Consider the following 27087-nt stretch of genomic DNA (forward strand, 5'->3'; position numbering starts at 1 on the left):
AAGTCTTATTAAAGACGAAAATTTGGCAGAGTCGAATTCCAGTTTTTGGTGTATTGTATTCATTGTTCTGGTACGAGATCACAACAGTTTGGGCTTTTTGATTCTATAAGGTTATGTTAGTATACATAAAGGATATGTTAGTACCACCTCACCTATGCGAAGCTCGAATGTCTTATCCCACAGGCGCTGTGTACCGTACGTCCCATCCCTGTTGGTAATCACGACTTCAGCGATTGGTTGCGAGGATCCCAGGTCCACTCTCCACCAGGGGTCAGTCATACCCTTAGTATGGGTGCAAGTGTTAGCAGGGTAGTCGGGGTTAGGGTCCCCATCAACAGCTCGAGTCGCCACGCCACTATGGTCAGTCGACGGTTGGTAAGCCGTTTTTCTTAACGCTACGTTGCCTGAAAAAAAGAAGAAAATTTTTACCTATGCATATTAGCGGAGCCCCATACCTAAGAAAAAGTGGTATATAAAACAAATATGGTAACAAATATTGGTAACCCATGGACTCGAGTTTTCGTGACGCGATGTCCGTCAGTCCGTCCGTCCCTTTAAAGCATCGTATGAAAACCAAACTTGGCAGGTGTCATGTATGTGTCAAGGGAAGTGCAAAACTGTGGTCACGTGATTGGTGACGTCATTGATGACGTCACTAGAAGCAAAAATATGCTGACTACATAAAATATAAAAAAAAATATTTATATTTCACGTGGGAAACATCATATGGCAACCAAACTTGGTAGGTGTCATGTATGTGTCAAGGGCGGTGCCAAGATATGGTCACGTGATGCGTGACGTCATCGATGACGTCACTTTAAGAAAAACTATCCCGATGTCTTTATTATATTCATATCTCCATGTATGTCTCAAGAGGGGTGCACCAATATAGTCGCGTGATTGTGACGTAATTGATGACGTCACTCGAAGCAAAAATATGCTGACGTCATCAAAATAAAAAAATATATATTTCACGAAAGAAATATCATATCTGTCATATGGCAACCAAACTTGGCAGGTGTCATGTTTGTGTCAAGGGGGTGCAAAAATATGGTCACGTGACTTGTGACGTCATCGAGCACGTTACTAAAAGCAAAAACCATTCCGATTTAATTAAGAACAAAAATATCCATATCTCATGAACAAAACATCATATAACAACCAATCTTGGTACGTTTCATGACGGTGTCATGGGGTGCACCAATATAATCACGTCATTGATGACGTCACTAGATGCAAAAATATGCTGACATCATCAAAATAAAATAAAATATACATCTTGTGACAACAAAACTCGATAGGTGTTGTGTTAATTTTGACCTGTCAAAATGGGTAATTAATAACGTAGATCAATTAGTACACCAATCAGAATGGCATGTTGGTAATGCCAGGTTATACGATATTTAATCTCAAGCATGTGATGTGATTGCTCAGTTCACCGTCCTATTCAACTGAGAGCACGCTTAGCTTTTTTCCACACCCACCCTCCCAAGTGGGGGTTTATTCATTTCATCGTATTTTATTATTATTCATACTTCACTTGTAATTTAGATCAGCGCCAGATTTTAATAAATTAATTGAACCCCAGCCGTGTTTACTCTTTTCACAGATGGTCACGTGACGTCATCGATGACGTCAATAAATTAAAACTACCCTGACGCCTAAACATTGTATGACAACTAAACTTGTTATGTGTCATGTAGATGTGGGGGAAAGGGGGTCTAACAAGTTGGTCGTGTTAAATCGTTGACGTCAAAAAAACAGTTAATATTTCTTAAATTACTAAGAAAAAATAAGCAAAGATTTGGTCGTTTTAAGCTCCGCTTTTAGGAAATGCCTAAATCTATACATTATCTGTGTATAATGTTGTTTGGTCTTAGAAATATGTAAAATGCGTCCGTGTGATGACGACGTGATTGACCGATTGGACCAGACACATGCATGCTCTGTTCACGTGATAACACAGGATATTGTGACGCATGAATGACTGTTACGCGACTCACCTGATTGGATCATCACACCGTAGATCTCCAGACGCATGCATGCCACGCCCACGTGGTTCAAAGGGACGATGCGTATTACTCGAGCTATCGGCTTGGCGTAGATGGTGCTCTGCACAATGCTGTCACGATCAAGATTACCAACAAACTCCTGCACAAGAGAAGGGAAGCAGTGACAATAAAGAAGCTACCGACAAACTCCTGCACAGAAAAGCAGTGAAAATAAAGGGATCACCGACAAACTTCTAAGCAGCCCCGAGAACGCGGCTATCCCGAAAACTTACTTTAAGCTCCCAGCTCTAAAATGTTCAGTTTTCTTTACTCGGATAACTCGAACTCCCTGTTAACTCGATCTAGTTCCGTACGAGAACGTCATCTTTACTACTAGAAACTCAAGTTTTCCGCTAATTCGTACTGTTTTTCATCCGGGGTTTTCGAGTTAGCGAGGTCTCGTTGTTTACAAGTAATCTACCAATGACCTTCAAAAACTCATAGTAACTGAGAATAAGAATTACAACGACATGACGGAAAAACATGACGTAACGCTTCAAATAAGCTCATTTCAGATCTAATAAGGCGGAGAATGTCTCTTTGTGGCAGTATAAGGTGGCGAGTTTGAAAATTTTTAGCCGGTAGTGCAATGGCAGTAGGAACAGATTTGTTATTGGGCCATTTTAGCGAAACTTATATAAGGAAATGTCATGGCCTGTCTGGAATTGAGCTGTCGGAGATTGAGCAATCGTGATTATGTAAATTATTCCTGAGGTCTAATTATCTAAACTATTTTTAATTAAGAGATTAGTTGATCACAATAGATACTTGTTGCAGCTGTGTAAATAGACGCCTAGCCTTTTCCTGATAAAACGGTATAAAACACGCTGGTACGACAGAACGATAGAACGAGACGACAGTGAACAGAGACAGCGAGCAGATCCAGAAATCAACTGTAACTACTACAAAATCATTATCCATCTTCAAATAAATGTTCTTTTAAATTCACAACACAAAGTGGCGACCACGAAGGGACACACGGCTTAAACAGCAAGAACCTAGCGGATAAGAACGGATTTGTCAAGATGGAGAAGCTAACTAAGGAGTTAGAAGCGAAGCTTAAAACGTTGAGATTTCGAGTGCTGAAAACAAACGATGTCCTGACAAAGGATAAACAAGCCTTGGAGCGACATTACAACTCTATCACGAACGGGATTAATGCGGTGAGTGATATCAAAGAGCAGCTAGAAGAAAAGAAATTCGCGAAGGGCGAGAGCGAGGAAGAAATAGGACAATGGGGCGAAAGCGTAGAGAAAGAGTTAGAGGACGCAGATTCCGCTAACGCAAAACTTCAGGCTGCCATACAATATGCGCAAAAAGAAGAAGAAGACAAGAGATGCCACGAGAGCCATCTTAAGCAGCTGAAGTATCAGCAGGAACTACTTCAACAAAAGGCAACATTTGAGAAGGATCAAAACACCACTTCGAGCATGGATCGGTCAGCTAGCAACAACAGTGCTACGAACACTAAACTTCCGAAATTGACCATCACGAAGTTTAATGGAAAGTCGGAGAATTGGCTGTCGTTCTGGGGAAAGTTTAGCTGTGAGGTTGACGCCACAAACGCATCCCCAGTAACGAAATTTGCCTACCTCAAAGAGTATCTTATACACGAAATCAGACAAGATATTGATGGATTGCCGTTCACTGCTGAGGGCTATGAAAAGGCTAAAACCATACTAAAGGAAGAGTACGGGAACTCCAGCGATATTATAAATATCTATATCAAAAACATTATGGATTTGCCGGTCATAACAGGCACAAGCCCACGAAAAGTGAAAGACTTTTATAAAACACTGCGATTTAATGTGCAGAGCTTGGAAACACTGGGACGGTTGCGCGACGTTCGAGGAAATGTTCGTGGCACGCTCGACAAGTTGAAGGGGATTAAGTCCGATCTGGTGCGGGGCTGTGACGGATGGCGCGATTGGGGGTTCAATGATCTATTACAACAACTTAAGCGCTGGACAGAGATTAACCCTGTTGAAAGTAACTTTGAGGATAAAACAAAGTCTAACAATTCTCAACAAGCGCGATCATCTAGGCTATATCAAACAAGTACCGTTAATTGTTCTGAAGATCAACGGGCCGTGAATAACCTTACATGCGTTTATTGTGGCGGTGCTCACAAAGGGGTTGATTGTGCAAAGGTTACCGACATAAAGGAACGGAAACGGATACTCGTCAAAGAGAAACTGTGTTTTAATTGCACCAAGGGAAAACATCGTGCTGAAGAATGCAAAAGCAAGTCAAACTGTTTTAAATGCAAACAGCGCCACCACACGTCTATCTGCGATTCGGATGTAAAGTCCAACAGCAACCCACTACTTGTCACCGCAGGAGTCCCCGTTGGTCAAGTTGTATATCCAGTGGTCATTGTGGATGTCGAAGGAATTAAATGCCGAGCGTTACTGGACACGGGTGCCGGGAGTTCGTACGCATCAGCCGCGCTGCTTGATCGACTCAAAAAACGGCAAGATCTCACAGCAAAGTACGCAGAGATAATAGAAGAACAAATTACCGAAGGAATCGTAGAGGCCGCCGAAGGACCGAGCATAGGCAGGGAATTCTATATCCCTCACAAACCCGTCTTACGTACTCAAGCTGAAAGCAGTAAATTACGTATCGTCTACGACGCGTCAGCTAAGGAACACAGGGAGGCGCCATCACTTAATGACTGTCTACACAAAGGACCGCCATTACAGAACAAGATTTGGGACGTTCTAGTTCGTGGGAGGTTCAACACTGTTGCGATAACCGGTGATCTACAGAAAGCATTCTTACAAGTACGCGTGAGAGAATGCGACCGTGATGCAATGCGATTTCATTGGCGTACAAATGAACACTCTCCAGTACAAACACTAAGATTCACGAGGGCATTGTTTGGTCTCGCGCCATCTCCCTTTTTGCTGGGGGGAGTAATCGAGGCTCATTTGGATACCTGGGAGGAAAAAGAACCGGAGGTGGTCTCGAGGATCAGGAAGGAACTTTACGTTGATGATTTAATTTCCGGCGCTAGCACCGTGAAAGAAGCGAGGGAACTAAAGGAGAAAGCTACACAGATATTTCAAGATGCTGGTTTCAAACTACACAAGTGGCACTCCAACGCCAAGGAGCTCGAGTCTGAAGGACCCGCGAGCGAGGATTCAACTTACGCCAAACAAGAGCTAGGAGTACCAGTCAACGAGGAATGCAGCTTACTCGGGCTTGGCTGGCAAACCGGAGAAGACAAGCTGAGCGTGACAATACCGCAAGGGAACTTTGCGCCGACAAAGCGAGGGATTTTAGCGAAGCTCGCTAGAGTTTATGATCCCCTGGGACTTTTATCGCCCACCACTCTTAGCGGTAAATTGGTTTATCGTTCCGTATGCGACGCCAAGATGGCTTGGGATGCACCGATCTCGGATGAATTGAAGAAAGTATGGTCTAAGTGGGAAAACTCTTTTCCCCAGAGAGTTGAAGTGCCAAGGTCGCTAGTGACTCACCGTGAAGTAATCAAGAGCATAGAACTGCACTCGTTTGGAGACGCTTCAGCGCAAGGTGTCTCTGCTTGTGTTTACGCCGTCGTCACGCAAGAGTCTGGCGTTAATCAAGGTCTGGTGGCAGCTAAAGCAAGACTGGCCAAGCAAGGTCTTACAATACCACGCTTGGAGTTAGTGGCTGGCCATATGGCCGTTAACTTAATCAACAATGTCAAGGGAACTCTTGATGGACTTCCGGTCAGCGGTCTGCACTGCTGGCTCGACAGTACAGTTGCACTCTACTGGATAAACAACCAAGGCGACTACAAGCAGTTTGTGTCCAACCGAGTACACAAGATAAACAGTCACCAAGATGTCTCGTGGCATCACGTGCCAACCAAAGACAATCCCGCTGATCTCGGAAGCCGAGGGGGGAGCGTTGTGAATGCTGACATGTGGTGGAAGGGTCCGGAGTGGCTGTCAGAACCCGGATGCTGGCCTGAAGGCATAGTACTCGAACAGTCAGTAGAAAGCAAAGCGGAAGCTAAGCTTGTTAGACAAGTACTGTCGTTGGCTGTGGCGGAGCGCAACGAAATCGACGAGCTCCTCGAGAAATACCCGCTACACAAAGCTGTGAGGATATGCTGCTGGATGCGCAGATTTGCGTACAACTGTCAAAGTCGCAAGAAAGGTGTCAAGAAAAGAACTGGGCCCTTACTAACAGAGGAGACAGAGATTCAAAGGTGCTTCTGGATCAAGCAAGCCCAGAACAGCTGTGATCTGTCAGACGATCGCATCGCGCTCAACCTACAACTCAACGGAGACGGTCTACTCGAGTGCCGAGGGCGAGTCCAGGGCCAGTATCCAGTCTACCTACCACACGTACATATATACACTCAGCGCATAGTAGAGGAGGCGCATTTGCGCACTATCCACGGGGGAGTGGGACTCACTATGGCAAAAGTACGCGAAGACTTCTGGGTCCCGAGGTTGCGACAGCTGGTGCGAAAGGTGCGCAAGAAATGTCATGGCTGTAAGCGTTTTCAAGCAGTGGCATACTCGACCCCGCCACCCGCAGACCTTCCTGTTACAAGGACGCAAGGTACCAGCGCCTACCAAGTCATCGGCGTAGACTTCGCTGGGCCAATCAAATACCGTGTTGCCAGACAGAAAGAAGAAAAGGCGTACGTACTACTGTACACCTGCAGCCTTACGAGAGGAATCTACCTTGACCTCCTACCAAGCCTAGAGACTCCAGACTGCCTTCATAGTCTGAAGCAGTTCATCGCACGCCGGGGGAGGCCAGATCGCATCTACTCAGACAACGGACGAACATTTGTGGGGGCGGAGAAGTGGATCAAGCAGGTAATGCAGGATGAGCGCCTACAAGACTATCTCTCAGTCAACCAGATAAGATGGCAGTTCAACTTGAGTCGTGCGCCCTGGTGGGGAGGCCAGTTTGAACGAATGATAGGTCTCGTCAAAGCAAGCCTACACAAGTCTATCGGCCATGGGATGTTGTATTGGAAGGAGCTACAAGAGATCCTGCTAGATATGGAAATCACACTAAACAACAGGCCGCTGAGTTATATAGAGGACGACGTGCAGCTCCCACTTCTAACGCCACACTCGCTTCTCTTTATCAAGAGCAACACCTTACCAGAGATACAAGCGCATCACATACAAGACACAGATCTGCGCAAGCGCGCCAAACATCTCATTAAGTGTAAAGACGCGGTCTGGAAGAGATGGACAGATGAGTATCTGCGCGGTCTTCGTGAGCGTCACCGTGCAAAGGCCGGAGCACCGGACACCAAGCCTACAATCGGCGAAGTGGTTATCGTTAAATCCGAGGAGAAGAATCGCGGCAAATGGCAGTTGGGAATTGTGAGTTCCTTAATTACTAGCAAGGACGGCGAGGTGCGAGGGGCGAAGCTTCGTGCTGGGAAGTCATACATCGAACGCCCTGTACAACTCCTGTATCCGCTAGAACTGAAGGTCGATGATGTCGTGCGAACTCAACCTGATGAGAGACTCCGGCCCAACGCTGCAGAGTTTAGGCCACGGAGAGATGCCGCAGCTGCCGCTAGACTACGCATGCAAGGCATTGCGGACGACGCAGAAAACCTATGATCGGGAGACGAACCGTACAATACGAACACTAAGCGTTTATACAGCTATAGAGTTTTGTTATACATAGAGACACTCAAAGGAACATTGAGACATTACTAGAATTCAACATGCTATTCCAATCTCCTCAGTTAACATATATCTTGCTCAAGATATATGGGGGGAGTGTGTCGGAGATTGAGCAATCGTGATTATGTAAATTATTCCTGAGGTCTAATTATCTAAACTATTTTTAATTAAGAGATTAGTTGATCACAATAGATACTTGTTGCAGCTGTGTAAATAGACGCCTAGCCTTTTCCTGATAAAACGGTATAAAACACGCTGGTACGACAGAACGATAGAACGAGACGACAGTGAACAGAGACAGCGAGCAGATCCAGAAATCAACTGTAACTACTACAAAATCATTATCCATCTTCAAATAAATGTTCTTTTAAATTCACAACAGAGCCAAATAAACTCAGTTCCACCTTCCCTTGATAGTGTTGGTGTGACTGTACAAGCAAATTCATCCCGCAGATGTCGAGACTAATCTAAAAGCTGAAATATTTTCCTCTAAACATGTATAAAACTTGTTTTAGTTGAGTCAATCTAACATCATCTGGAGGGTACGACAACGAGAGAACAAACTGCAACAATCGACAGGGATTGTTAGATAGTCTGATTAACCAAAACGCCCCCCCCCCCCCCTTGCGTATTAACCATCCCCCCCCGACACACACACGGGAGATACCTGTATGAGTATCGTTAATCTGCCGAAAAAGTCCCTACAACTATGGCAATGACTATCAACCCCTTTCACCGCATACCCGCGTTTCGCCGTTCTCCTTGTAATCTTTGTAAACACTGCCGTCCGGTGAGAAAGTCAGCTTAAAACTTAACACCCATTGGTCAGCAACAGAGTTTCCCTGGGTGGCCAGGCCACATACGATGTGGGGGGTCCCCAGGTCGATTTCCAAGTATCTTCCAATACTTGCTCCCAGAATGCACCACGATGCACCCTCTGTGTAAGCTAGCCTTGCCTTGTCGCCAATTTGGGCTCCGGACGAATCAGTTATTTGGTTGCCGCTGATTTGTTTATTTTGCATTCCAAGAGGTGAGTCGTAGCAATTTCCTGGGGATTTATCCATAAAATGCGTACATAAAATGCGTACATGCGTACATAAAATGCGTATTCTTAAAAAGATGCGGTCGATACCATTCTTATAATATTTCCGCGTGGCAAAATGACTTGACGCGTTATGCTAAATGTCACGCAATCCGTCTATCGGAATTTCGTTGCAGTTTTACATTCGGGCCTTTAATAACTTTTAAACAGGAAATAGCGTTGAAGGTGCACAAAATACAAATAATACAGAGGTTTTAAATACAAAATTTCGTTTTATGGATCTAACTTCAATCTAAAGTATAAATGTTTCGCTTCTTTGAACACCGATCCCACCGATATCGACAAGTCTGTTAGACGATAATGATCCATAGAATTACAAGTGCGATTAATTTGTTCAGATCTGGTTCTGCTCGAATTCCCTTTATGATCGTCTTTGCAGGAACAATAAGGGGATTTGAAAGTCGTGAAATCCATCACTTCGTCGCAATTGTGCATATCACAGAGTGCACAGAAATAGAATATGTCAGAGTTTTAGAAGTTAAGTCGCTTGAGGAAGGTTAGATTATACCTGAAGTATGTTGCAAGCCATAGAGAACCAAAAGCAAAACCCGGAAACGGTCCACCGCGACAACCATGATGCTTCCCCGAAATGAACGCGTATAAAGTGATAGCTAAAGATGACGTCATAGGGTTAAAAGAACAGGTCACGTCACATAAAATACCCCTTGTTTGAGGATGAGTTAAACTGACAGTCAGCTATGATCAGTTAAACTTACAGGTAGCTATGATAAAAAACTTGTTTCGAGTCATCTCGAAACTAAAAAATGATAACGCAAGAAAAAAAAAACATTTAGTTTCTGGTCGTTCTTCATCGGGAGCATGCGGGGTTTCAGCAAAAATAAAACGTGCATTTGTTTAGTGGCCATGCAGCTCAATTTATTGCACGATTTAATGCTTCCTAAACCGGCAATTTGAATATCTTTAGACGAGCATTCAGCTTTCATGTATTTCTATAAAAAATTATCTTTATTATTTGCTACTGCGTGTTATCGTTCGCGAACGACAGAAACACCCGTCATTTTATTTAAGTACTTATGTTTTACAAGGCTTGTCTTATTTAATAATTTGCTAATATTTTGATAATGGGATACTCGTGACTCCTTGGTTGACAAGATCAGGCGGATACAGTTTAAAGAGCCGCACGTATGCATAATATGAAAAGCTACATTTGTAACCGCTGTATTGTTTAAACACCATTTGTTTTGTTTTGTCTAATTTGTTTCTAAAAATAGTATATGTTAATTGAGCCCATTGAAGTACAAACAAAATTACACTGAAAATTACACTGTTCAGTCATCAACATTACATTTTTACAGAGTGTTGGAGACAGGTGGTGTTTATAGCAAGTAGGGGATAGCGGCTGGGAGTGTTTTTTTTTTCTGGAGTGTAGGTAATTGTCGAGGGCCAAATTGTCGAGAGTCCAGGAGAATGTCGAGGATCGAGAAAAAAATGTCGGGGACACATCTTTCTTTAAAAAAAAATCTTGAAATGGCTGACCCGTGGAATCTAGACTGGTGAATGCTTTGGGGTGGCCCTGTACGTCATTTGTATAAAGAAAGAATCCCATCATCCTCTTCGTGTATTTTTTCCCGTGCCCGGTCCATCCGTTTCGTTACACATATTTCATTCCTTCCGTATAAGTTGGTCCCAGTCTGGAAAGTAAGCTTCCTTCATTCGCTCTGCGTGCTCTAATAAATTCTTCATTCTCTCTTTGATCACTTTATCCTGAGGGCACCCCGGCATTGCCCACGTGAAGTTCACAACGAACGAGAACACAGCAGCGTCACAGAGACAAGGGGAGTCTCCGAACAGGAACTTCTTAGAACCCAGGTAATCAGAGATGGCTCCCAGGTCCCTCTCGGCCAGACTGTTTATTTCCTCGTCTGTGTGGCGACCCATTCCATGGCCGTACAATGCAGACCTCAACTGACGCTGAATTTTCCAGAAGGCTAAAGTGCGTAAAACGCCGGGGACTCGAAACAGCATCTCTTCGCACAGTTTTGGGCTGAATTCGGGATCAAACCAGCGATACTTCAACAACACCCTGAAAACATTGATAATATTATTACAGTTATCCTCAGTAAAAGCTTAATACTATTATTACATTTACCCTCTGGGAAAGGGTATGTACACTTTGCTCAGAGATGCAGTGATGGGCTGTTTCTATACCCATTAGTGCTTGATTCCTTTTCAAGGCTGGCGCTAAAACAATGGATGTACAGATTTAGATCAGCCTCTACGTAAAAATAGAGTGTATTTTGACTTAAGTATTGCGTTAGAATAGAAAATATACACTTGAGTCAACTTTAAGGTAACCCGGATTTCCGAAAGAAAAGATTAATCCCTTGCAGATTATTAATCTACTAAATGTAGGCAGCATGTCGCGATGGGAGTGGCATTTAGATCTGTCTTTTAGCCTTTTCCGCAGGCGTCTCTAAAGGTTAGAAACCGGGACTGAATCTAGAAACCTCGCGGGTTTTCTGTCTGTCGAGAAATTCCTTTTTTAAGGGGGGGGGGGGGGGTAATTCAGCACCTCGTGCTCGCTGCTTTCTGGGCAAAGCGATACCTGCAGGCTAGGTTACTTACATTGTTCTTTTTGGCATAAGTTAATGGTCTGCGGGTAACCCATGCTCGAGAATTCAGCAAGTACCGGGGGGGGGGGGGGGGGTGGGGGGGAGGGTTGACCTTTGGGGGCGCTCTCAAAGTATGCTGGGTCTTAGAGCATGTGGGTAACCCCTATTCAATCTAGGTGACCTTTCTATAGCTCTTATTTTTATAACTGGGTTAGTAGTAGGATTATTAAGTTTTTTTCTTAGCTCACCAAAATGTATTCTCCTCTAGCATTACTCTGAGTGACGTAGAGACAGCCTTTTGCTCGGGGGAGAGGCCGCTGTCCAAGTCAACACCGAACTCCTGACTCAAGTACTCGATGCAAAACTGAGAGTCCGCCATCTTTGTGCCCTTGTACTCGATCCAGGGAAACTTTTTTTTGCTAGAAAACACGAGCGAAGTGTCTATCTCGTAGGGAATTTTAGCCATACGTAAAAAGCACTCAAGTTTGAGGCAGAAAGGGGACATGTTGGCGACCGGAAAACCGGCAGTAGGCCTTGGAAACTGATGAAGAATCACTTTAGACTCCTCGAGTGCAGTTTGCGTGGCCATTTTGAGATTTTGTAAAAGGGAAAGGTCACGGTTGACAAGCTACTTCAGTATGCCAACCGACACGCTGATCTAACATGATCTAAAATGCTCTCCTCGTGCAATTTGATATTTGCATTTATCAACACGCCCGAATATGCACGAAAGCCAACCGTCCTTTGAATAAAATGAAAAAAAAAAAGATAAAAAAATTGAGTATTCTTGGGGCTACGTTCAAACTTCGTATTATCCATGAGCCACATTCAATGTAAATGCATGCAATTCAGGGGCGGATCCAGGATTTCAAAATGGGTGGTGGATAATGGTCACTACATAGATCTTACAATACTTCACCCTGAATTGGATTTGTCACGTCAGCAAAGTCAAGCAGGCAAAGAAAAATGGACAGTACCTCCCGTCCCTCAGACATTTATTTTCTTCAAACAATGTGACTTTTCAATGTGGATATCCACATTATTTGCCCCTGCAATTGAACCAACTCGATTCTTACATCTACATTTGCAATCTTTCCCATTGGATAAGTTTCATGGATAATACGACGTTTGAACTTTAGCCTAAGTAATATAATCTAAAGCTCATGTGAATCAGTAGCGGATCTAGTGGGAAGGGTTTGGGGGTTTACCCCCCCCCCCCCCATTTGGGCTGCCAGAGGGCCATATTTAACAAACAAATTCCCCCCTTTGTCAATGAGCCGCCCCTGTGAATAATTCGAGTACTCGCGATTCTTGCAAGTTGAAGTTGACAATTGTTTTTTCGTCAGTATTTTTATTTCAAGCGTCTATCCCTCCGATTTCTCGCCGAATTCACAATATTTAGATATCGACACTTGATACTATCACTATATTACCTAAAACCAGGCAAAATCCCGATGACTGTTTCTAATAGACAAAATACGTCATCAGTCGGGAGGCGAATAATTTACTCGCACCAGACTTCCTCTTCTTAGGATGTCTAAAAACGCGCGAAAACGCCTGTCAATAAAACATAGAAATATAAAGCCACACCTACCTATTTACATTTTTGCAAAGTCTGTTAGACGATAATGATCCATAGAACTACAAGTGCGATTAATTTGTTCAGATCTGGTTCTGCTCGAATTCCCTTTATGATCGTCTTTGCAGGAACAATAAGGGGATTTGAAAGTCGTGAAATCCATCACTTCGTCGCAATTGTGCATATCACAAAGTGCACAGAAATAAAATATGTCAGAGTTTTAGAAGTAAAGTCGCTTGAGGAAGGTTAGATTATACCTGAAGTATGTTGCAAGCCATAGAGAACCAAAAGCAAAACCCGGAAACGGTCCATCGCGGCAACCTTGATGCTTCCCCGAAATGAACGCGTATAAAGTGATAGCTAAAGATGACGTCATAGGGTTAAAAGAACAGGTCACGTCACATAAAATACCTCTTGTTTGAGGATGAGTTAAACTGACAGTCAGCTATGATCAGTTAAACTTACAGGTAGCTATGATAAAAAACTTGTTTCGAGTCATCTCGAAACTAAAAAATGATAACGCAAGAAAAAAAAACACATTTAGTTTCTGGTCGTTCTTCATCGGGAGCATGCGGGGTTTCAGCAAAAAAAAAAACGTGCATTTGTTTAGTGGCCATGCAGCTCAATTTATTGCACGATTTAATGCTTCCTAAACCGGCAATTTGAATATCTTTAGACGAGCATTAAGCTTTCATGTATTTCTATAAAAATTATCTTTATTATTTGCTACTGCGTGTTATCCTTCGCGAACGACAGAAACACCCGTCATTTTATTTAAGTACTTATGTTTTACAAGGCTTGCCTTATTTAATAATTTGCTAATATTTTGATAATGGGATACTCGTGACTCCTTGGTTGACAAGATCAGGCGGATACAGTTTAAAGAGCCGCACGTATGCATAATATGAAAAGCTACATTTGTAACCGCTGTATTGTTTAAACACCATTTGTTTTGTTTTGTCTTTGTTTCTAATAATAGTATATGTTAATTGAGCCCATTGAAGTACAAACAAAATTACACTGAAAATTACACTGTTCAGTCATCAACTAGCAAGTAGGGGATAGCGGCTGGGAGTGTTTTTTTTCTGGAGTGTAGGTAATTGTCGAGGGCCAAATTGTCGAGAGTCCAGGAAAATGTCGGGGATCGAGAAAAAAAATGTCGGGGACACATTTTTCTTTAAAAAAAATCTTGAAATGGCTAACCCGTGGAATCTAGACTGGTGAATGCTTTGGGGTGGCCCTGTACGACATTTGTATAAAGAAAGAATCCCATCATCCTCTTCGTGTATTTTTTCCCGTGGCCGGTCCATCCGTTTCATTACACATATTTCATTCCTTCCGTATAAGTTGGTCCCAGTCTGGAAAATAAGCTTCCTTCATTCGCTCTGCGTGCTCTAATAAATTCTTCATTCTCTCTTTGATCACTTTATCCTGAGGGCACCCCGGCATTGCCCACGTGAAGTTCACAACAAACGAGAACACAGCAGCGTCACAGAGACATGGGGTGTCTCCGAACAGGAACTTCTTAGAACCCAGGTAATCAGAGATGGCTCCCAGGTCCCTTTCGGCCAGACTGTTTATTTCCTCGTCTGTGTGGCGACCCATTCCATGGCCGTACAATGCAGACCTCAACTGACGCTGAATTTTCCAGAAGGCTAAAGTGCGTAAAACGCCAGGGACTCGAAACAGTATCTCTTCGCACAGTTTTGGGCTGAATTCGGGATCAAACCAGCGATACTTCAACAACACCCTGAAAACATTGATAATATTATTACAGTTATCCTCAGTAAAAGCTTAATACTATTATTACATTTACCCTCTGGGAAAGGGTATGTACACTTTGCTCAGAGATGCAGTGATGGGCTGTTTCTATACCCATTAGTGCTTGATTCCTTTTCAAGGCTGGCGCTAAAACAATGGATGTACAGATTTAGATCAGCCTCTACGTAAAAATAGAGTGTATTTTGGGGGGGGGGGGGGGGTACCAGGGGGTTTCAGAGAAACTAGTGGGAGGCGCGAATCGCCCCTCCGGGCCTCCCAGCCCCGTCTCCCGTCTTAGGCCTGGGAGGCGCGAATCCCCCCTCCGAGCCCCCAAGCCCCGTCTCTATATATCAGGCAGATAATGTTTCACGTACATAGATAATTAGGGCAATCGCTAATGTAGGCCAAATCGATTTCACGTACGTAGATAATTAGGGCAATTGTCCATGTAGGACGGGGCCGTTTCACGTACATAAATAATTAGGGCAATTGTTCGTGTAGGCCGGGCCGTTTCACGTACATAAATAATTAGGGCGATTGTCCATGTAGGCCGGCCAATCAACGCAAAACCTACGGAGCGCGGAATAACCGTTTTTCGGCCGTGAATTCAAAGCCGCTGGCGTGGCGTTTAAACCTGAGTTCTACTTAAACACCTCGCTCCCGAACTCCTCGCGGATTTCTCGCAGCCTCTTTTTCATCTTTTCGCGTGCCTCCAGGGAGGGCCCTTTCCTGCTTTTTTTCTCGCGCGGTGCGAGGCCGTGTAGGGCTCTGATAGCGGCCTTGAGCGCGTAGTATCTATCTTGTTCCTGAAATATTAGCCGGAACTCTTCGTCTGAGATATGCCCGTCCTGCAGAGCCTTAGAGACCAGCTCGCTGATCGAGTTTTTCTTACTCTCCGCTAAAACCATCGTGTCTTCGTGTTTAGACACCTTGGTCGTAAGACCCCTAGAGACTACCCCCGCGCCCGCGCCCACGACACCGACACCGACCAGCCCAGCGACCCCTGCCAGCGGACCGCCGATCAGAACCCCTATCCCACTCAAAGAGACCCCCACCCCGGCGCTGGAAAGCGCCCCTACAGCGATTCCGGATGCCACAGACACAGCATGGGTAACGGCAAAGGCGCGCTTATACTTCTTCCGCACCTGTCGATGATGCGTTATCTCGTTGTCATGGACCGCCTGGGTGTCACATATTTTCTGGAGTCGGAAGCTTTGCACGTCGCCGCCGATGCTTGCCGGAGCGGTGGGCGTCGTGTGCGTTTGCGGGCAAGTCGGGGGGCAGACACTGGGGAGCGAGTGGTATGGCACCGCTGCTAACGTCGCTGTTTGCCATGCTTGTTATGTCGGACCTAGGTTAGCTCTAATACGAGGCGAACAGGCTTGCCCTTAAAGTCCACCCGTCTACGCGGTCAACAGTGATCCATATTCGGATACTCGAGACAAACTCAGAGGAAGATGCTGCGACACAAACGGGGATGTCGGGTCCATAGACGACTTTCTCGTGCGGCCTCCCGCGGGTTTCTAGGCAAGCGAGAACGTTTGAAGGCTCGTCTAAGGCGAGGCATTGCGTGCGGTCTACGATATCGCAGAAGATGTAGAGGGCCTCTATTTTCGGCAAAGTCACCTTAAGTGGGAGCTCCCCCAAGGGCAGTGCGAGGCCCCGCTCCCCCAACTGATCGTCTTTAGCCTCTAGGCCAAATAGTGCGCAAAGCTCGGCGTTCAGGAACACAATGCCATTGGAACCGAGCACGATCTTCCCGGTGAGGGGATCCAGCTTCGCGGTCAGAATCTTGCTTTCAGCGCGGTTGATCGTTTCCACGATGGACTCGGCCGTGTGGTGCCCGGCTGGCAGAGTAGCGATGGGCGGGAGGGAGGCTATAGTCGTTATCTGATGCTCCCGCTTGAGATTATACCAGCTGTTAAACAGCGAGCACTGCCGGAGCGCCACGAAGCGTGGGCGCCTTATCGGCTGCTCGAAGAAGAGCGTCAGTTCGCCTCCGGTGAACACAGCATGTAGGACCACCATTGTGTTGAACATAGCCCGCCTTCGTGTTTAATAGGGCTGAGCATGGATTGGGAAGGCTGGCGGATGCTGAACGAGGTTCCCCGAAGGAAGGAGGAGGAGACGAAGAAGGCAGCAGTTGCGGCGGGAGCCTCTATAGCCGAGCATATCAAACACGCTATAGCCGAACAAGTAAAAAAAACGGTTTCCCTAGGTTTCCCTAGGTCTCTGACCCTCGCGCAAAAGCTGCTCTACGCCGTGCCCGCGACCCCCGTGGAGAGCACGGCCTCAGACATCACCCCACTACTCACGCAGCTGGAGATACACGTGGCTGAGGACAAATCATTCACGACTAGGGTCCGAGACATATTCAAAGAGACAGTAGTCACGCACAAGTCCGCCAAGGAGTCTCGCCGGTGGCTATCGGAGCCTTCCTATGGGTACTGGCCACAGCAACTCAACTTTGCGGTCTGGTGCGCAACCGCCGGATGTGGGGTGTCCCTAACTGACCCCACTTTCGCCACGCTCCCCTCTGTCATCAGGGGATTTCTAAGGTTTCATGTCTGCTTTACCACCCGGAGGATACTCTACGAGCTCGGCGCCCCCCTGCCTGGCGACAGCCCGTTTACGCAAAAAGGTAACCCCTACAAGAAGGCCGCTTTCGAGCGTCTATGTATAGAGTTCGGTTTGCCGCGTAAGCCGGACTTCCGGTGGAAAGGCGGTCGGAACCACGGGCTAGGCGATGTGTTTGTGTTCTACCCGGGGGAGGGGTATCGCAACGTGCACGTGATCCGTGGCTACGACACGGCGGCGGACGAGTACCCGAGCCACCTCAATCTGTTTAGCGACGAAGGTGGGACGTACAATAGTGGGAAGCAGGTGGGTTACATACGCAACGACGACCACGGGGGCGTGCAATATAGCTGGTTTGCGCCTCCCAAAGGTGAGGGGCTGAAAAAAGCAGGGCTAGGAAGACTCGATCGATCGGTCGAGGCGTTCGTCTACACAGTGCTTGGCGCACAGGTAAACGTCCGTTCCTCTATCGCGGGGGCCGGTGGGCCGGCCATGGAGGCGCAGGCGGAGTTCACGAAGCTGCTTGAAGACGCGAACATAGAAAACGACATCGCTCAAAGCGTGCAAAGGTACCAGTTGGCCGTGCAGGAGGCAAAGGTGAGACTGAGTCTTGCGGTAGCACCAGAAGTGTGGCTGATGCCGAGCGATCTGGTAATAAACACGCAAAGCGTCGTGGGCTACAACAATAAGCTGCAGAAAGCCACGGACTCCATGACGCTTGGCGCAAACGCGATCAACACCGAGACAAAGCCAGTCGGTGCTCAAAACATGGCCGGTGGGCATCCTAGGGTGCAATACGTGACTGACCCTGGGATCGACCGCGTGCCGTCCCGGCGGCAAAGCATGGATTCCGCCCCTGCGAAAGTGCACGCAGAGGGCGCGGCCCCTGCCCCCTCTCCACGTACGCACGCTGCGCATAGCATGTCGGGCGAAAAAAGTGACCACACCGCCCTCAAGGCAGGTTTGTCGGCACTCGCGGTGGCCGCAGCGTATTACTTGTTCCGATGACTGCTTTGCATTCGACGAACCAAGAACGCGGCTACGGCTAGAACGAGCAGCCAAGCATTTTCGCCGAGGAATTTCACTGCTTCTCCTGCAGCATTAAACACGAAGTTCGCGATGCTGCATACTAGCCCGGGGAGAAACTCGCCTAGCTTTTTCCCGATGGCCTTAAGCCCGTTACCGACCCCTCTGGCCACGGAGGAGAGCGACTTGCCGAGCGACGTCACAATGGCCGCGATCGTCGTCGCTACGGCCAACCCGATGGCAGTGACGGTGAAGCCGTACTTTTTGAAGATGGCTTTGATGCGCTCTCTTAGCGGCTTTTGGTTCTCGAGCTCTCGGTTTTCGTGTTCTAGTTCGTCAATCTCGGACAGCCTCTCCTCGTTGCGCTCACGGGCTTCTTGGCGGCTACTCTCTGACGTGTTAGGGTCGTCGATGGTCTCCCTGTCTGTGGCTACCACCTCTTGCAGCTCTTGGACTCGTTCTGTGTTCTCCTGGATGACCGCGTCTATCTCTGCCACGGACCCCATCGCCAGCTTGAAGCCTTTCAGCTTTGCAACGTCCCGTCGAACCTTCCCGTCCTCGTTGAACAGCTGTTTTGGTTTAGACCAACCTCCTTTGCCGGGGTTGCGAACCTGTATTACCGTCTTTCCCCTCCGGTCTGACTGGAACCGTAGCAGATTCTCGTTAAGGTCTGGGTATTCCTCCCTGAGGGACTGGAGACCGAGTCTTGTCGCTGCACCCTCTGTGATGAACGAGGTTTCAGCGCTTGCCGTTCCGGCGGTTTGCGTTGCGATTCGCGTAGCCATGCCATGCGCAGCATGCGTACACGACGACGTGCTCGTCATTGGGATCGACTCCCCATCGTCGGGGTCAAACGGGATAAGGGGCGTCGTCTCGTCGTCCCCCGCCCCGCGATCGGCGGACGCACCCGGCAAGGTATCGTCAATGTCAACGTCACCATCACCCATAATGCGTGCGCATAACTCGTGCTATGCTATGTTAGACAAGTTTAACAGTCCGCACCATAGCCACGCGACTTCGTACTTTATGTGTATACACATATGATATACGTATATGATGTCAGTCAGCGATAAACTTGACCCCCAACGAAAACCCAGAACTCCTCTGGGGTTGAAAGCCGAGAGAACTGTTCACCGGGACACTCTCAACCCGTCGACGGCCTCCCCAGGCGAGACGCTATATGTGGCGGTCCAAAAGCTATCGGAAGGCGTCACGCTCGTGCCTGGCTCCTTGAGGGTCGGTCTCGATCTCTCCATCTCAGGCCATGCAAATAATACCGTCGTGAACAACGTCGGCCGAAATCTCGTGAGCCGCCTGAAAATCTCGTTTGCAGGAGAAACGCTCCAGAACACCAACCGCTACGACGTCTTCAAGACGTATGAGGTGCTCTACCTGTCCAAGGTCGAGAGAGAGGACCGCCTGGAGCGGGGCATACAGTCAGAGAACATGCGCAAGCTTCGCTCCAAGGCTGGCGATAAAGCGACCAGTAACGCCAAGGAGAACGCTCTAAACGACGCCCACGGGGCGAGGTACACCATCCCGCTAGACCATTCTCTGCTGACGGACCACGGCGTACTGTACCCAAGGGCGCTCTCCGAGGCGCTGCTCTTCGAGATCACGTTCGCGGCGGTTGACCAGGTAGTAGTCGGAAGCGATGCTACCAAATTATCCTATGGCATCAAGAATCTAGAGCTGGAGTACGAAAGCCTGAGGGACGACAACCTCGCCCGGTCTGCAGCCGCTGCCTACCAAAACGGCACAACGTTCTTCTACGAGCAAGTGAACCTTCACAAGACCGTCGTGATTAACAAAGGGACGGACAGCATAATCAACGAGAGTGTCAACCTGCCGCGAAGGTCTATGAGTGGTCTGTTGCTCCTCTTTGTGGGGCCATACACGGCAGGGGCTCGCGACTCTGAGAAGTTTGTGTACCCCGACATCAAGAGCGTTCGCGTTACAATCTACGGCATGCCAAACAAGATCTTCAGCCAGGGGCTGCGCCCCACGGATTTCTGGAGGGAGGCGAAAAGGCGGTTCGTCCGCCCCTCCCCTGGGGGGCACAGCGGAGCGCCCGCCGCCCCGGCAATCGGCCCCGAGTCGTTCTATGGCGATAACAAGTTTGCTCTGTGGATCGAACTTCGAACGACGGACGACAGTGCTATCCATGGGGGTGGTCTCCGATTGGTCAATACCCGCGACGGTGTGCACCTCGAGATAAAACGCACGGCGAGCGGCACGGGTACCGTAAACTGTCACGTGTTTGTGGTGGCCGACGCCCAGATGCACATTATGAACGGACAGCTAGAGTCCATACAATACTGAGCACATACGCCGGAGCGTGTTTCTGCGCGAAGCGGTATGGACCCGAAAAACATCCCATTTAACGCTCTCATCGTGGGCCCGACGTCATGCGGGAAGACCCAATTCGTAGTGGACCGGCTGCGCGGCCCTTTCCGGGGCAAGTTTGACTACGTCGTACTCGTTTGCCCTACCTTTGTCTACAACAAAACATACGACGGCTTCGGCGAGGGCGACAATCGTCTGTTTGTCATCGCACCTGAGGTGGGTCAGATCGACATACTGCTGAGGTTTGTCTCCGCTCTCTTCAAGGCACTAATACGCTAATCATACTCGACGACTGTGCGGCCTCGAAAGACGTAAAGAGGCGCTCTGACCAGCTCGTCAACTTGGCGTTCAGCGCGCGCCACGTGGGTATTAGCGTGTGGGTGATCACGCAGCAGCTCACCAGCATCACGAAGCCGTTCCGCGAGAACATCGCGGCCCTGGTGGTCTTCTATACCCCCAGCAAGGCGGACATGAAAGCTATCCTGCATGACTACGGCGCGGAGCTCTCAGAAGAGAAGATGAAAGAGTACATGAAAGCCCTCAAGACGAAAAAGTTCTCGAAGCTAGAGTTTTGCTTGCGTCACCCTTATACCATCGCCCTAGTTGAACGGTAACCACCGCCCTAGGGCATAACGTGTGTGTACACACAATCACACGTGTTGCCACGGCATGATGAGCGACGGATAATTTGAGAGTCTTCTTGAGGGGGGCGCCGCAGGCCTCCCGGCCGTCGAGTCGTTGGACTGCTCGACGCATCCTGCCGGAACGGCAACCGGAGGTGAGCAAACTGAGATAGCAGACGCGAGGGAGAAACTCGCGATTCTCGTAGCCTCGGGGAAGTCGAGAGAAATGGTAGGCAAGGCCCTGACTCACGACGACGTCAAACGCATGAGCGCCGAGGAGGTGAGGAAGTACGAGAGGCGATACGAGACCGCTCTAGCCAGCCGGACTACAGACGCCCTGGCAGACAGCTTTCTGAAGCTTACGACCAAGCTAGTAGGCATGGCGCTGCCGATAGACAGTGTGGTCGATCTTCACAATGACCTAGTGTCCGACTACATCATCAACAACGAGCTCCGCACATTGTGCGGAAGCCTGTCTCTACGCTGCGGTCGTTTGATGGCTTTGGCCGCCGGGGCGTTACACATAGCACGTCATGTGAACACCGCCGGAACGGCAAGCGATGACGCTCACTCGTACACCAGCTGTTAACCAGCGAGCTACCGATCCGCATGTAGCGGCCGAGGGCGTGACTCCGCGGCCGCACAGCAGACCAAGGATCGAGTTCCGGCGACAGCGCTTCGCGCTCCCGGACAATGCAAATCTCGGCTGTTATCCATGGAGTAAGCAGACATTTAAACACAAGGGCCCCACCCATATACGCACATCCGTGCATATAACGCGTGTACGCGTATATAATGTCGACGACGCAGCAGAGCAAGATTACAAAGACCATCACCGACGCCGCAGTCATAACCGGCCTCGTCGCCGGTATCGGCTGGGTTGGGCGCAAGGTCTTACGCGAGGACTTCACCAAAGACCCATCCGCGAACGCCATGAGCTACGCAAAAATGACTGCCGCCGTTGCAGGTGCTGTCGCTTTGAAGGGTTACCTTGAGGACCAGAAGATCCTGCCCATGTAGCAGTGTACTGTGGCGTGCGTAGGCCGCGTATTAGACTCGTGCGTCCTTTGCACATGCGTATACGTACACGTATACATACACACAACACGTGAAGTGTGCTTCGCACAAACATGGCCTCTATCGCGATTTTAGTTGGCGGCGCCGTCCTAAACGCGACTGCATTCGATGGTGGCAACTACCTCGCAAAGTTCCTGTCGAACGATGAGAGCCCTGCCTTAGCTGAGAAGAAGAGGCACGACAAGGCCCTAGAGAAATACCAACAAGACTATGGACGCTACCAACAGCGGCGACAAAAAATCCTCGATTGGCAAGCTCAAAGTCGCGAGAGAGGTCCCTCGCAAAGCAGAACTTCACCGACACCGACTACGTGCTCAAACTCTACAACCAGACCCGGCCGAAACAATCCCTGGAGTCGATGCGGGCCCCCGAGCTGTCCGACTACTACATCCCCAGCAAAACGCAGAAGAACGCCGAGTTGGCGTACATTGGCGCCGGCGCTGTCGCCATCGGCTACACAGCTAGCCGCTTGCTGTGATGCAGCTGCCGTTGAAACGTGTTTCTGCATCTAGGCAGCCTTTTTCCATGCTGCGCGTATACGTATACGTACGCCGAAGGCGTAGCAGACGGCAAACGCCTGTTGGAGACTGATACATGCGTTGCAACGCATTGCGATGCATCGCGATACACGCCGGAACGGCAAGCGCATGTCCGACGAAGAACTCGGTGCGTTCCTTCGTCCTATATACTACGCCAGAGGTGGCTTCCAGGGAGTGACCGCTCTGCATGCCAAACTTCCCAAGGGCTCAACCTCCATAGATCGAGTGCGCAGGTGGGTAAGCTCGCAGCCCGTCGGGGGCTACACACAGACACCCCCTCCTCCGACTACCTACGCCCACTTCTCGGAGCAGATACCAAACCGTATCCACCAGTCGGGCCTGCTATTCTTGCCAACCGACCGCGGGTACAAGTATGCCCTGACTGTCGTTGACGTTGCTTCACGATATAAAGCCGCCAGCCCACTGAGGACTAAGAGCGCGGCCGTCGTCTCCCGCGAACTCGCTGGCATCTATGCAGAGGGACCTCTCACATGGCCTAAAGTCCTCATGGTTGATGACGGCACGAAGTTCAAGGGTGCTACCACAAAGCTCCTAACAGACAACGGGGTGGAGGTCCGACGGGCTGAGCCGGGGCACCACAGGAGCCAAGCTTTCGCCGAGTCTTTCTATCGCTGGCTGGCACAGCGCCTATTTCGTGCGCAGTACTCGAAGGAGCTTGCATCCGGCAAGACAAACCGCGAGTGGGTTACTGCTTTGCCAATCGTCATCTCGGACATGAACGCAACGAAGACTCGCATGACTGGCTTTGCGCCTAAGGACGCCATAAAGCTGAGGCGCGTGCCTCTCAAAGCCGAAAAGCCTCCCTTAGAGGTCCCCTTAGAGGTCGGAACGGAGGTGTACATCGCCGTAAACGAGGAAGACCTTCAGGACAAGGGCCGACGGCGAGCGACGGACCCGTGGTGGACAAGCAAGGCATACCCAATACTAAAGAGGGTCATGGAGCCCGGACAGCCGGTGTTGTATTACACGGCGTACTCTAAGCACGGCTTCACGCGTTCGCAGTTGCGTAGCGCGACGCCAGCGCGATCAAACAAATCTGCTGGTAGCGCTAGCGTCACCCTAGCGCCACGCTAGCGTGATCAGCGCTTGTGCCTTCTATTGCAGCTGAGGCACGTGAGTCTGACATTCCACTTGTAGTGACCCTGACTGTCGTCCCGCCGGTCGATACTGAAGCATTGGGGATGACTCTTGGTGTACCCCTGGAGCAGAAGCTGAGTGCCACAGAGCGTGCACTTCTTTTCCGCGTCAGCAATCATGCCGAGTACGTGGTCTACCGTCAGAACGTGGCGCGTGGTGTGGCACTGCGTTCGCCCGCAGAGACTCTCGCACACTTTCTCCGGTACGAGCGGCTTAAGCAGCTTGTGTTTGACATCGTCGGGGATGTCCTCGTTCAGGATGTTCTGGACCAGCCCTGCCAGCACGGCGGGCGCCTCTTTGTCAGGCACGCTATCGAGAATCTCCTGGTAAACACTGGCGTTTATGTCTTGGCCCCGAAGAGTAGCATCCACGCTTGGGAACCGAAGATGGGCGCCGCCGACGAAGAGAGAATAGTACTCCTCGGGGTCTAAGCCCTCTGGGCCCTCTTGCCGCCGTCCCGGCAGCAAAGGGTCGACTTCCTCTGTCCACACTTTCTCCGGTACGAGCGGCTTAAGCAGCCTGTGTTTGACATCGTCGGGGATGTCCTCGTCCAGGATGTTCTGGACCAGCCCTGCCAGTACGGCGGGCGCCTCTTTGTCACGCATGCTACCGAGAACCTCCTCTATGTAAGCGTCCATGTTTGGGCACACCTTGTGCCACCCAGTCTCTAACTGAGCGTTTGGGTATGCCCTGTGCCACCCAGTCTCTAATTGACCGTACTGCGGGCTGCGATGTCAGACAGGACGAGTGCGAACCATCCCCGAGCGCGCCTCTCGATGCCACGCATCCTCTGCCCTTCACGATTCGCCCTGCAGGGGCGGCACAACCGCGTCTCCGACTGAGTCCCTATGCCGCAGACCCTGCACGGCACGGGGAGGGGGCTGCCCTTACGGAGCCTTTGGAGGTGCACCTTGCAGTAGGTGTCCATGCACCTCCGGCCGCACGTGTTTGCGTGGCCGATCTTTAGCCACCCGCAATAATCTTTTCCGCACTTCATCCTTCGAACGCTCGGTATACCACAAGACAGACGGATGTCTAATTGCAAGTCCTTGGGGGTTCGAACTGCATCATTGGAAAAATATAGACATGATACTTCATAACAGCTTCATTTATTAGGGTGCGAGTCACAAAGTCCTTAAAAACGTATGTCATGAAGTACCAAGCTCAATTATCCAAGATGGCGGCTCGACTCAAACACGAAATTAGCCCTAAAGTGCTTGGCTTGAAACTTTCAGTAACAGCCGAGGGGAAACAAGAGGACGCCTTCGTAGATGGAGTTCTAAAGGGTTCGACCGACTCTATGAAACCGTATTCCGGAAACAGGAGGCTTCTGTGGCAGCCACAAAATCGTAGACCTCTGGCCGGCGATCGAGCGTTCGATAAAAAGAGCACACGACGGTATTCATCGCCCTATCATCGCTGCTTTAGCAGAGAAATCCCGAGGAGAGTTCGAAGTCATGAAAACAAGCACGATCAAACTGGGGATTGGGGGCACCACGTGAGTAAAACTCAGGTTTAAACGTTACGCCAGCGGCTTTGAAAAACGGTTATTCCGCGGCGCTCCGTAGGTTTTGCGTAGATTGGCCCGGCCTACATTGACAATCGCCCTAATTATTTATGTACGTGAAACGGCCCGGCCTACACGAACAATTGCCCTAATTATTTATGTACGTGAAACGGCCCCGGCCTACATGGACAATTGCCGTAATTATCTACGTACGTGAAATCGATTTGGCCTACATTAGCGATTGCCCTAATTATCTATGTACGTGAAACATTATCTGCCTGATATATAGAGACGGGGCTGGGGGGCTCGGAGGGGGAATTCGCGCCTCCCAGGCCTAAGACGGGAGACGGGGCTGGGAGGCCCGGAGGGGCGATTCGCGCCTCCCACTAGTTTTATCTGAAACCCCCTGGTCCCCCCCCCATTTTGACTTTAGTATTGCGTTAGAATAGAAAATATACACTTGAGTCAACTTTAAGGTAACCCGGATTTCCGAAAGAAAAGATTAATCCCTTGCAGATTAATCTACTGAATGTAGGCAGCATGTCGCGATGGGAGTGGCATTTAGATCTGTCTTTTAGCCTTCTCCGCAGGCTTCTCTAAAGGTTAGAAACCGAGACTGAATCTAGAAACCTCGCGGGTTTTCTGTCTGTCGAGAAATTCCTTTTTTAAGGGAGGGGGGGGGGGGGGGCAATTCAGCACCTCGTGCTCGCTGCATTGCCACAGGAGTCCCGAGCGCCTGTGTTTCTTTTGAGGTGCTTTCTGGGCAAAGCGATACCTGCAGAGCAGGCTAGGTTACTTACATTGTTCTTTTTGGCATAAGTTAATGGTCTGCGGGTAACCCATGCTCGAGGATTCAGCAAGTACCGGGGGGGGAGGGTTGACCTTTGGGGGCGCTCGCAAAGTACGCTGGGTCTTAGAGCATGTGGGTAACCCCTATTCAATCTAGGTGACCTTTCTATAGCTCTTATTTTTATAACTGGGTTAGTAGTAGGATTATTAAGTTTTTTTCTTAGCTCACCAGAATGTATTCTCCTCTAGCATTACTCTGAGTGACGTAGAGACAGCGTTTTGCTCGGGAGAGAGGCCGCTGTCCAAGTCAACACCGAACTCCTGACTCAAGTACTCGATGCAAAACTGCGAGTCCGCCATCTTTGTGCTCTTGTACTCGATCCAGGGAAACTTTCTTTTGCTAGAAAACACGAGCGAAGTGTCTATCTCGTAGGGAATTTTAGCCATACGTAAAAAGCACTCAAGTTTGAGGCAGAAAGGGGACATGTTGGCGACCGGAAAACTGGCAGTGGGCCTTGGAAACTGATGAAGAATCACTTTAGTCTCCTCGAGTGCAGTTTGCGTGGCCATTTTGAGATTTTGTAAAAGGGAAAGGTCACGGTTGACAAGCTACTTCAGTATGCCAACCGACACGCTGATCTAACATGATCTAAAATGCTCTCCTCATGCAATTTGATATTTGCATTTATCAACACGCCCGAATAAGCACGAAAGCCAAC

General features: G+C 48.9%; 3 protein-coding genes and 1 long non-coding RNA gene across 8 annotated transcripts in view; 2 read left to right on the plus strand and 2 right to left on the minus strand.

Annotated features, from left to right (window-relative positions):
* The window catches only part of LOC5514256 (receptor-type tyrosine-protein phosphatase S-like), a 68151-nt gene extending 41080 nt beyond the window's left edge, over window positions 1-27071 (minus strand). For 3 of the 4 annotated variants that reach the window (XM_048724743.1, XM_048724744.1, XM_048724742.1), the window contains exons 1-4: window positions 9322-9405; window positions 8455-8759; window positions 2004-2151; window positions 153-404 (exon numbers count right to left, since the gene is read on the minus strand). In XM_048724743.1, the coding sequence (XP_048580700.1) occupies window positions 153-404; window positions 2004-2151; window positions 8455-8759; window positions 9322-9388 (772 nt within the window). In that variant the 5' untranslated portion in view covers window positions 9389-9405. Of the gene's footprint in view, window positions 1-152; window positions 405-2003; window positions 2152-8454; window positions 8760-9321; window positions 9406-13222; window positions 14716-26597 lie in introns of those variants that run through there. The other variant, XM_048724745.1, reaches the window with a different exon arrangement.
* Window positions 2724-8087, plus strand: LOC116619237. Of its 2 annotated transcripts, XM_048724747.1 has the most exons (2): window positions 2724-4869; window positions 5026-8087. In XM_048724747.1, the coding sequence occupies exons 1-2, from the start codon at window positions 3077-3079 to the stop codon at window positions 7643-7645; spliced, it is 4413 nt and encodes a 1470-aa protein (XP_048580704.1). In that variant the 5' UTR covers window positions 2724-3076; the 3' UTR covers window positions 7646-8087. The 2 variants fall into 2 exon arrangements, with proteins under 2 accessions (XP_048580704.1, XP_048580703.1); XM_048724746.1 differs by having other exon boundaries at window positions 2724-8087.
* On the plus strand, window positions 8628-9671 carry LOC125561178. The gene is made up of 2 exons (XR_007307195.1): window positions 8628-8741; window positions 9193-9671. It is a non-coding gene; the product is annotated as an uncharacterized LOC125561178 (long non-coding RNA).
* Window positions 14295-26938, minus strand: LOC5514238 (failed axon connections homolog). Its single transcript, XM_048724473.1, has 2 exons — window positions 26598-26938; window positions 14295-14715 (listed from the first exon to the last, which is right to left on the minus strand). Exons 1-2 carry the CDS (start codon window positions 26936-26938, stop codon window positions 14295-14297), a joined length of 762 nt encoding a protein of 253 aa, XP_048580430.1.
* Window positions 27072-27087: the final 16 nt, after the last annotated feature.

This window comes from Nematostella vectensis, chromosome 3, assembly GCF_932526225.1.
Source record: "Nematostella vectensis chromosome 3, jaNemVect1.1, whole genome shotgun sequence".
NCBI classification, from domain to species: Eukaryota; Metazoa; Cnidaria; class Anthozoa; order Actiniaria; family Edwardsiidae; genus Nematostella; species Nematostella vectensis.

What these genes read in the sequence shown, in the direction of transcription:
- LOC116619237 (XM_048724746.1), top strand. Translation starts at nt 3,077, where the DNA reads ATGGAGAAGCTAACTAAGGAGTTAGAAGCGAAGCTTAAAACGTTGAGA.
- LOC5514238 (XM_048724473.1), bottom strand. Translation starts at nt 26,938, where the DNA reads ATGGCCACGCAAACTGCACTCGAGGAGACTAAAGTGATTCTTCATCAG. An exon ending in CTAGAGGAGAATACATTCTG is followed by an intron (nt 14,716 to 26,597) that starts GTGAGCTAAGAA and finishes CAATGTTTTCAG; the next exon opens with GGTGTTGTTGAAGTATCGCT.